This window comes from Schistocerca piceifrons, chromosome 1 (genome assembly GCF_021461385.2).
Source record: "Schistocerca piceifrons isolate TAMUIC-IGC-003096 chromosome 1, iqSchPice1.1, whole genome shotgun sequence".
Lineage (NCBI taxonomy): Eukaryota > Metazoa > Arthropoda > Insecta > Orthoptera > Acrididae > Schistocerca > Schistocerca piceifrons.
Genome location: NC_060138.1, coordinates 280,557,053 through 280,567,300, shown reverse-complemented (window position 1 = coordinate 280,567,300; position 10,248 = coordinate 280,557,053). Strand labels below are relative to the sequence as shown.

The following is a 10,248-nucleotide window of genomic DNA, read 5'->3' as shown; positions in this document are numbered from 1 at the left end:
ATAGAATGAAAAAATGTGGTATGCCCTTCCCAACTGAATTTACTATCGTGTTGTAGTCCCAGAAATGTAACACTGTCAACCTTTTCGATCTGCATGTCTTCATACGTTATAAACATGCTGTCGCTGGAGAAATCGAGCAGTTTGCAAATCTGACATAAAACTTGGATTAGCGTACTCACACTTCCCCCAATAGGACTAGCTTTTACAGCACAGCAGTAAACGAATCTGTCACATTACGTATATTTTTTGTTGTATTACAAGGCTGTATACTTTATTCCATTATGTGAGCAGCACAAGAAATTAAGCTTCGAATTTAACCTACAGTACTCAGTTTACATATTACTTCATACTTAAAAACGCACGTTGTTAACATTTTACTTAAACAGTGCTTTGGCGAAGTTCCGCGTACTTTCTGTCGCAGCTGCGAAGATAATATTTCTAATAGCGACCGATAACCTACAAACATATAATCTGAAACACTAATAATCGTTCTAACATCAACTAAAATGTACCCGGAGTTAATAAGCTGAGGTTATGACACGATTCATACGACATTCCTGCTATTTCACACTACTCGCAGTTATACTGATAACTAAACTGATGGATTCCAACTATGTCGTTATTTAACTGTCGGAGTTATCGGTATTCGCTAGCGAAAAATAACTTGGCAGTTATTAATAACCGTTAACGATAACGGTTATCAAAGAATAACTGGAACTGTGATAACGGTTACTCCAGAATAACCGTTTGGCCCACCTCTATGCCACAGTGCCACCAGAAGGGCTACGAGTGGAGCAGACCCGAAGTCCGTCGAACCGAAGTTAGCCGAGTTCACCCGAACTTTCCCCAGACGTAAGTCGCAGCAACTGCTACACTTATCGTTGACGAAATTTCGCAGTTTCGCTATGGCGTCTGCTTTGGGCCGGGTGTGCAACTATCGGAGGCTGATGTCCAATATTTATGGACAAGCTCGCTTGATTTCTACTTCAAAAAATAACAGAGAAACTGCTACTGTGTCTGAACCAGTGGAGCAGTTACACCCCAAACGAGAAGAAAAGAACTGGATTAGCTATGGTTTCGATATGAAGGATAAGGAAGAGGACAGAAACGCAATGCATTCGACAATGTTTTTTTCTGTTACATTGTGCCTCGTTGTAGGCTCTTTCATATGGGCGTATAGTCCGGATTACCAGAACCGTGACTGGGCGCAGAGAGAAGCGTTTTTGGAAATCCGAAGGCGAGAAGCACTGGGTCTACCTCACATCGATCCAAATTTGATAGATCCAGACAAGGTTATTCTTCCTACAGACGAAGAATTAGGTGACACAGAAATTATAATATGAACAGGATGTTTGGACGCAAGTGCTGAAATAATAAGTTATTGTATGGACGTCAAACATGTAATAGTTGCTGTCGATGTGATGTGATTTGTGAAAATTAACACGTATTCTGTAACGAATGTTTATATAATTGTTCACTGTGTCGATAATATTCATATGAAAATTTTGATTGAAATAAAATAGCATTTGGAATTTGAGTATTTTCTCTCGGAAAACAACAGTACTTTGTATGTTTAAATGCTAACATAATTTTCGTACCACTAAATGTACGACACGATGACCTAGTGGAGCCAGTAAACTAGCACCCTGAAATGTTTATAACTGCAGCTGAAATTTTGAGTGTTTCTAACTACGGGTATTCATCAGTTTATGCCATCCATTACCAAGTGAGACTCGTGGAGATTTTTAAATACCAGCATATTCAGCAGTAGTAGCATGGTAGTATATTGTCTCTGATAATATTTTATAATTTATTACTCACGTGAACTTTACAGTTTCAAACAAAATACGCATATTGTTTGTAGATTTATCATTGATTCGGTAACACAAACATTTGAGTAGCCTAATATGGACTTCTTTTATGCATTTAATTTCTAAGTCCCAGCATCAATATTATGGACATAGCAATACAAAGAGTTGTTCAGGTATGCCAAGTTATGGAAACACCAGGAAGCAAATGTTTTCTCTTGTTTGTACCCTTTTGTTGGTTTTTGGGCTCTGTACAGTTATCGTGGTTTAGGCTTTCTGTAATTTCTACAAATCACTTTGAGCAGATGACAATGTTTTGTTTAAGGCTATGAAACATGTCTAATGGTAAATCAGCAGGATATTAAGCTGCTTCTTGCCTCATTTCGATTATGGTATTTAGATATTTAAGTTTGCTTAACTAAAGGACATCAAAATGAAATAGTGTGGAATATTTGATAAAAGTTTCATAATTTATGAATATGCATTGTCTGTTACCTAATAAACATTTTCTGAATATCTTGCAGTATCAGTTTTTATGACGAAAATTGCATTAAGTATGGTGTAAGTTTAAAAATTAAGTCTACACTATAGGTCAATCTGTTGCCAAAACGTTTATTTGGCATTCACATTCATTGGCTTCACCAGCTTGTGGGATCCAGTATCGCCCTTCAGCTGAATTTTCATCTACAAATTTCCAATATTCCACCAATGATGTGTGACTAAACAGCAGCTCTCGCCCGGCAAAAAAAATATGGAGTGTGCTAAATGCTTTTCCATGGTAATTACCTATTTTAATTTCTTCTATCTAGTTCTGTACAATACATATCATTTGAAAAATTGGCACAGTCCCAAATTTTCTTTGTGTGTAGGCTAATTCTTGTAATATAATTGGCACCGGAATGCTCTAAATATTTGTCTGCATAGTACAGAGTCTGGAGATCAGGGTATTATTGTTAAAACACAGTTGCTGTTGGAAAGGATGACTGTTTTTGTCTAGTCACATAGAAGACTGTTAGGGTAAGCAGAGAGAGAAAGCAGACTGTAAGGCATGAATCTTTTTGTGTATTTCAGTTGTATTACCCAAGGGAATGTGGGGAATATCAGTACTTCAGTTTACAACGTATTTTGTTCCACTGCAGCAGAACTTTCTGAATGGAGTAAACGACATTGATGCTACTTCTCTTCAGTGCCGTTCACAGCAGCAGTCACTGAGACTATTACTTAGTGTCAGTGGAGTATGGCTTTATATTGCCCATATTTAGGAATCATTTGTACTGAACTTAGATTTGTTAACATGTTCATTGTCATGAGGCAGCCACAACAAATCCTCAAGCCTGATTATGTGTAGCCAAAGGTGGCAACAGCAGAACTTTATACCTAATATTGTGTGCATAGCCTGGCAGTTGAACATCTGTCACTGTGTGTGCGGCAGTCAACATGTTAAATCACACATGCACTGCTTTAATTTTTGTGTTGTAACTAGTAGTTACTAAAACAGTTCATAAATGAGTCGATATATTTTGTAAGTGTGCATTCTTTCTTAAACAGTAGTTTACAAGGTTTTAGGATGGACACATTTAATTCTAACAAATATGTGCAATGAATACTTTGTATTCAAAGAAAACTGTCATCATCTGAATCAGAAAGAAAAAGTTGGTTAATGTAAGCTATAATCTGAGCAATAACATACAGTTTTCGATACCAGTGACTAGGCACTAGAACTCAAGAAATAACTAACTCTATGCCATCTGCTTGAACTATACAGAGTGCATACATTAGTTGTTTACAACAAAGAACAGTGGGGTAGGTGAAGTAGAGACTGCCTGATTGATACAGGACACTTGTGATCTATCAAGCCAGGAAACAGACTCAAAGTAGCCTACAAAAGCCACCTAAGCTAAAGCGCATGAACACTGGCAGAGATTTTGGCTGAAATCATGCTTGAACATTAAAAACCCCTTGTTCGTGCACTAACAAATTTAAAATTTACATTTGTGTAAATTGTACCTGAAAATGTTGTGAATTTTAACAGCATAAAATTAACGAATTGTTTGCCAGTGTAGCCTTCTTAATACAAAACCACTGTGCATGTAAGAGCAAAGTTTAGAGCAACTTTTAAACATAATTTGTTTTTTTTGCATAATGTTTACAAAAGTATTTTTTTCCTTCATTGGCCTCATGTGTAAGTTTTGACTTAATAATGTCAATGAAATAGGTGACTGAACTGGTGGCATAAGAGGGTGAGGGTGTATTGAAACATTCATGCAGCACATTTGTGCTGTAGCCTGGGTCTCTTTTGTAGTCTAATTTGAGGCTGTTTCCTCACTTGATAGACTACAAGTGTCCTGTATCAAACTGTTTTGTCCAGACTTTCCCTATACCACAGTGGCACATTGGAAACAGCTTTCATTTATACCTTGTATGCACTGCTGGCCATTAAAATTGCAGTATCATGTAGCAGACACCAGACTGGCATGAAGTAAACAACATGCTTAGATATGCAAATGAGTATCATTTTAACGCAAGCATAGAAAGCATGCAGGAACAGTACCATCTGCATGTGAGGAAAAATTCAGAAGTTGCATATGAATATTGATCATTTGTGAGAATATCATATGATGAATCTTGTAAGAAGGAGAAATGTGTACCAGCAGTTACTGAATTTCGATAGTGGCTGGGTGATTACCTACTGAGACTGCGGTTTATTATGCCACAATATTGCTGTTCAATTTGATCAGGATACAATGACTGCCAGTAAAATGTGAAGTTGATGGGGTCAGCAGGTCCATGTGGGATTTCAAAGGCCTTACACAATTAGTCCCCAAGAAAATGGATACATTGTTTAGCTGTACAAGACTGTATGAATACATCATGTACCTCGAGCAAGGAAATGAGCTGGTTTGCAGCAAGACAAGTATTGACTTAACAGTGAGACAACTTACAGTGCACCACAAACTGTCAGCACAGAAACCATTCTTGTGGCTTTCCTGATGTAACAGCAGAGAGGGTCATGCTAACAGAGGTGCACCCAATGTCAATGCTGGACACAGGTATGGTTCATCATCATCTTTTCAGATAAGTCACAGTTCTGTGCACAGCATCACAATGGACATATCCATGTGTGGAGGCTGTGAGAAGAATGAACATTGCCAGATTACTTCATCATGGTCATAAGGGCCCAGCATGTGCCATTATGATTTGGGGTATCATTGGATACTGAAGAGTCACCTCTGGTTCAAATAGCTGTTAGTTTGGACAACAGGTGTTACATTTTTGGTGTGTTAAGCCCAGCAGTTGTTCCCAAACTTGGAGTCTCAGTGCTGCTATCTTTCAACAAGTAAACACAAGAGTGCACATTGCCCTTGTACTGACCTACCTAGAAACAGAGGTTGTTCGACTGTTGTCCTAACCAGCACATTCTCCAGACCCCTAACCAATATGAAAACATTTTCTTATGGTTGCAAGGCCAGTGTCTATGCACTTTCATGGAGATATTCATGCTGTTATCTCTCAGCAATAGACAAGACCACATGTCATGACCTCTCTCAATATGGATGGTGTTCAGCTGTTGCCCTGCCCAGCCCATTTTCCAGATCTGTCATTAATTTGATAACCTCTGTTCACTTGTTGCCAGGAAACTGGCAGGCTCCACTTGCTAGCCACTACAATTGATGTGCCTTGGCATAAAGTTTAAGCAGCATGGAACATCAGACCCATGTCTGCTCTCCAAGCTCTGTCTGATGCCCAGATGGCTTACAGCCATTGCTACTGCCAGAGATGGTGGCTCAGTGCACTAAATTTTACACTCAGCACAGATTCAAATTACCTAAAATTTTAATAATGTGTTATTCCTACTATACTGCATATGCATATTAAGAAAATTTATTTGCTATCCCTCCTGGTGTCACAATTTTAATGCATGGCAGTGATGGTTCTTATGCAAAACTCACAGGCTGCTCATTTCCAATCAGATGAACATGAAGTAAACTATAAATGTAACTTGGAAAGAAAAGAAAAACACAGTTACTTGCAAAGATAAACATGAAGTAAACTAGTTATCCTGTGATTCAACACCATAGTATTTGTGCTCCTGGAAAATAATGATGCGGCTTGTGCAGTAAGTCAGATCCATGTAGAAATATGGACATTTATGCTGCAGTCAGTCCATAGACAGTCTGATAGGAGGAAACTCATTATCCTCACATAGAGGTAGGTTTATATGGTTTAATTGACTAGAACATTAATATTATTCATTGAATCAAACTTTGTATGTAACTGTAGTACTAAGAGAACGAATATATGGAGGTTGAAGATTTTACTACAGCATTTAAATACCCCAACACTTTGAAAATTCAGCATGATTATTCAAGAGGCAATGGTTTTCACCACCGTTAACATGACCGTAGTATTTATTAACCACAACAGCAATTACAAGAAGTTCGCAAATCGAGCCCCAAGAGCTTTTACCAACTCAAGAACTCAATTAGTATTGCTTCTCTAGCAAGTTCAGTAAGCCATTTGTATTATGATGTCACTACACAGAAGCTCACATAACACATATTTCTTCTTTGTGATTCTTCTAGACAGGTTGACTTGCAGGAGGTGGTAACTGCATATTGGCTGTCCCATTTTACAAGCGATGTGCTAATAGATCAACACCACTGCAACATCTGTTGGAGGTGACTTTCAAACTTGTAAAGTAACCCCAAAAAGTAACAATTTTTAAATGTAATGGACCAGGAACCAAGTGTGTACTTAGTGTCTGTATCCTTACAACGGTAAATACATGTATGATTTTATCACTTTTCATTTTATTAGATACAAATCATAATATAGGAATGTCAGCAATTTATTCTGCCTCCATTCTGCACCTCCAGCTCAACTGGGATGAGTCTATGATGTGGTGTAATAAGATGGCCCGTGCAGTGAAAGATGCAGTTCCTCTAGATGTATCACAGTATACTGTCTCGTCTGTACGAATTTTTCGTCAGTGTTCTTTTTGATGTTACCTACAGTCTTTATTTATTAGTCCATACTTCAATCCAATTTTGCTGTTTCACATGCCTTTCTGTGGCCAACTATGTTACTAACCACTGGAGAACGATGTGTTGCACTTGCTTCTGCAGTATACCCATCACTGATCTGACCCAGTTTCTATGGATTAGTATCAAGATGCAGTTATCATATTGTATAGTGATACATATCCCTACATGGGACTGAGGTGTCTCTCTACGTCTTCTGACTGACGAATGATACTCGCACAAAAAAAAAAAAAAAAAATTATGAAGCATAAAATAACAAAATATGTTAAAATAAATGTGCATTGGTTTCATTTGTATTGTGCATGTGGTGAGCCATATTGAGGGATGTTGTGCATCTTCAGCATGTAATTGCAGGCGAGATGACTTGAGAGGAAATACTTGCCAGATATGGCGTAAGTATTCCACGGATTGTCATCCTACCCAAGAGATTTGCAGGATTCCCCCAAAATAGTATATTAACAATAGATAAATATTAAAATGTGTGCTAGATGACATGATACTGATCTTCTACGTAGAAGGGTTAACTTGTCCATTTAGTATGATTTATCAATGTAGTATAGGAAAATATATCACATGTTAAGTTGCAAATGGATTGGAAAGATTATTCTCAAATGTGGTGATGAAGAGAGAACATTTTTTGAGATCCAAGTAGTTATTACAGCTTTGGTGATGAAGTATGGAAGATCATTGTGGCGAAGTAAAGTACTGTTATATAGGTGTAATAATAATAAAACATTTGAGGAAACAGTAAGACTGCAATGGTTTGGAGAGACGACAACCAATCTGAAAAACTTCCTTTTTGTGCAGTGATCCATTTCCATAATTCATCATTCATTGCAAACAATTTGGCATCTACAGGGCTCAGATGAGGCCTATTTTGCATGTAGTCTTGTAACTGTTATATCCTTGTACAATTCTGTTAGCTCATGTTATTAAAAAATCTATAACTGACATCAAGGTATAATTTTACTCATTTCTCATCCCTGAAGGTTCTCCTTAATTATGAAGTTGTGGAACATTGTGAGTGAACAAATAAATGCAGCAGACTGATATCAGTGATAACAGATTTGCTACTACACTTATTCATGAATGAAAATAAATAAAAGAAAGATATTTTTCTGCTTCAGTTCCTAGGTAAATACTATTGCTTTAACAACGTACATAAACTTAAGTGTGTAAGGGGACTAGCTCTAAATAGAAGAATCATATCCTGATAGTAAGTGAATATATGTTGAGGAGAAAAAAATAGTCTTCGTTTCACTATTATGTGAATCATTTTTATAGAAGATATTAAATTTGAAAGGTGCTCACCTGCAGCAAGTGCTTTGGCCACTTTTACAGCTAGGTATTGTGTTAAGACGTGATTAAATGCTACTTTCCATAGCACTATGATACCTTCATAGTTTCTCACATGCTGGTTTTTAACAACATAACACCAACCTTTTCTATATTTTACATAAACTTTATCAATTTACAAGCTCTGTGGTTACTTTGTTAGTCGTCTTTCATCAGCCAAAATATGGAACAACCAATTTGTGATCACGTTTGGTTTTGCTACCTAAATTCAACTGAAGAAAAGAAGTGAGAGTAAAGTTTAGTGCTCCATGGTGCACATGTTCATTAGAGACACAGCTAAAGCTTGAATTTGGCTGAATCCTTTTTTGGAGAACCATCCTCACATTTGTCTTATTAATTTAGAGAAATCATTGGAAATATAAATGCGATTGGTTGGATATGGAATTAAACCTAAATGTCAATGAATACAAGTCTAGCAATTAAATCAAGCTCCTGCAGTATAGGATCTTGCAAGTGTTAGTGTTGATGCAGCCAAAGGAAGCAAGCTTCACATAACAGTCTACTATTAGGTAGTTAATCTTAGTTATCTTTGTCTCATGGATAATATTTGTGATGTTTTATATTTAATAAGAATCTGCTGACAAATGTACAAAAATAATACATTTTTTTAGTGAAAATAGGATTACAATCTGACCTTTTACCCAAGCAAGGTGGCACAATGGTTAGCATTCTGGATTCGCATTCTGGAAGACAACAGTTCAAACACACATCTGGCCATCCAGATTTAAGTTTTCCATGATTTCCCTAAATCACTCTAGGCAAGTGTCAAGATGGTTCCTTTGAAAGGGCATGGCCGATTTCCTTCACCATCCTTGGTGCTATCTGTAGTAACACTTTTCACGTTTACGTCGCACTTCACTTAGCGTAGACCGGGACTGTGTCCTAGGCATTCCCGATGTTAACTGACTGGGCATGGCCCGTGCTGCCTGAGTTGTTGTTGTTGCTACGCCGGCAGAGGTCGCATCCGAATTCTCGCGTGCCCTCTGGTGGACGGGACTCTACTTGCGGCAACTACCGTCCGTGACGCGCCGTGCCGATGTGCGCCCCTCACGATCTTTCCGGTGGCTACTGCACTATCCAAGCTTGTGCTCTGCCTCTAATGACCTTGATGGTGACAGGATATTAAACCCAGCCTTACTTCCTTTACCTCTTTTTAAAGTGAGTGTATTAAAGTAAGTGCGAAATATGGTCAAAAGTTTTTAAGTAATGTTGATTGTTCAAACTGCATATGTAGTTGAACTCCACTTCAATAAAGTCATTACTTTAACATTAATAACAATGCATTTATACTGCAATGAGCAATCTTTTTATAAATCTTTGCGCTCTTGATCCATTACCTCACAGTCACTGAGTGAGCTGTCTCAGTAGTAAGGTACAGGACTCACATTCAAGGAGATGGCAGTCCAAATCCCCATCTGGCCATTGAAATTTATGTTTTTCATGATTTCTTTAAACTCCTTAAACTAAATGCTGGGATAGATCCTTTGAAAGGACAGTGCTGATTTCCTTTGATGATCTGAGCATGCACTCTGTTTCTAATGATGTTGTTGATGAGATGTTAAAGTCAAATCATCTTTCCTTTTCACCTTGTCCGGTACATCAAATTGTTGTTCCTAAACATTGCCCTCCATTAGACCAATCTGGTTAAAGTCAGAGAGTGTGAGATGTGTGCGACTTTATGGAGGATGTGGGACTGGAGACAACAGCCATTTACTCATTAGTTGACTTGCTGACAAAAAGGTGTGCATGAGTTTGTGTTGAACCCTGCCTCTTAAACATGGCGAAAAATATGAAACAGCAGTCCATCTACCACATCACCAAATCGGTAGAGGGAGTTGGGAGAAACCTTCATTAGCTTCAAATAGATTTAACATATCCCTCAAATCAGGCCTCACCTCTAAGTTATTGACTTTGCATAGCCTGTCAATCGTTTTTGTATGACACAGTGACTACAATTTAGTTCTGAAGTATCTTCGCACACAGACCAGTTTGTAAACTCCTTTATGTGTCGTGCCAGTAGTCAAAGTTGACTGTATCACATT

The 10,248-nt window shown here is 37.8% G+C and overlaps 1 protein-coding gene across 1 annotated transcript; it reads left to right on the top strand.

Annotated features, from left to right (window-relative positions):
* Window positions 1–831: 831 nt before the first annotated feature.
* LOC124790475 (NADH dehydrogenase [ubiquinone] 1 beta subcomplex subunit 11, mitochondrial) lies at window positions 832–1,537 on the top strand. Its single transcript, XM_047257787.1, has one exon. The coding sequence runs from the start codon at window positions 906–908 to the stop codon at window positions 1,341–1,343; it is 438 nt and encodes a 145-aa protein (XP_047113743.1). The 5' UTR covers window positions 832–905; the 3' UTR covers window positions 1,344–1,537.
* The last annotated feature ends 8,711 nt before the right edge of the window (window positions 1,538–10,248 follow it).

Coding starts and splice junctions, on each gene's coding strand:
- LOC124790475 (XM_047257787.1), top strand. CDS start 906: ATGGCGTCTGCTTTGGGCCGGGTGTGCAACTATCGGAGGCTGATGTCC.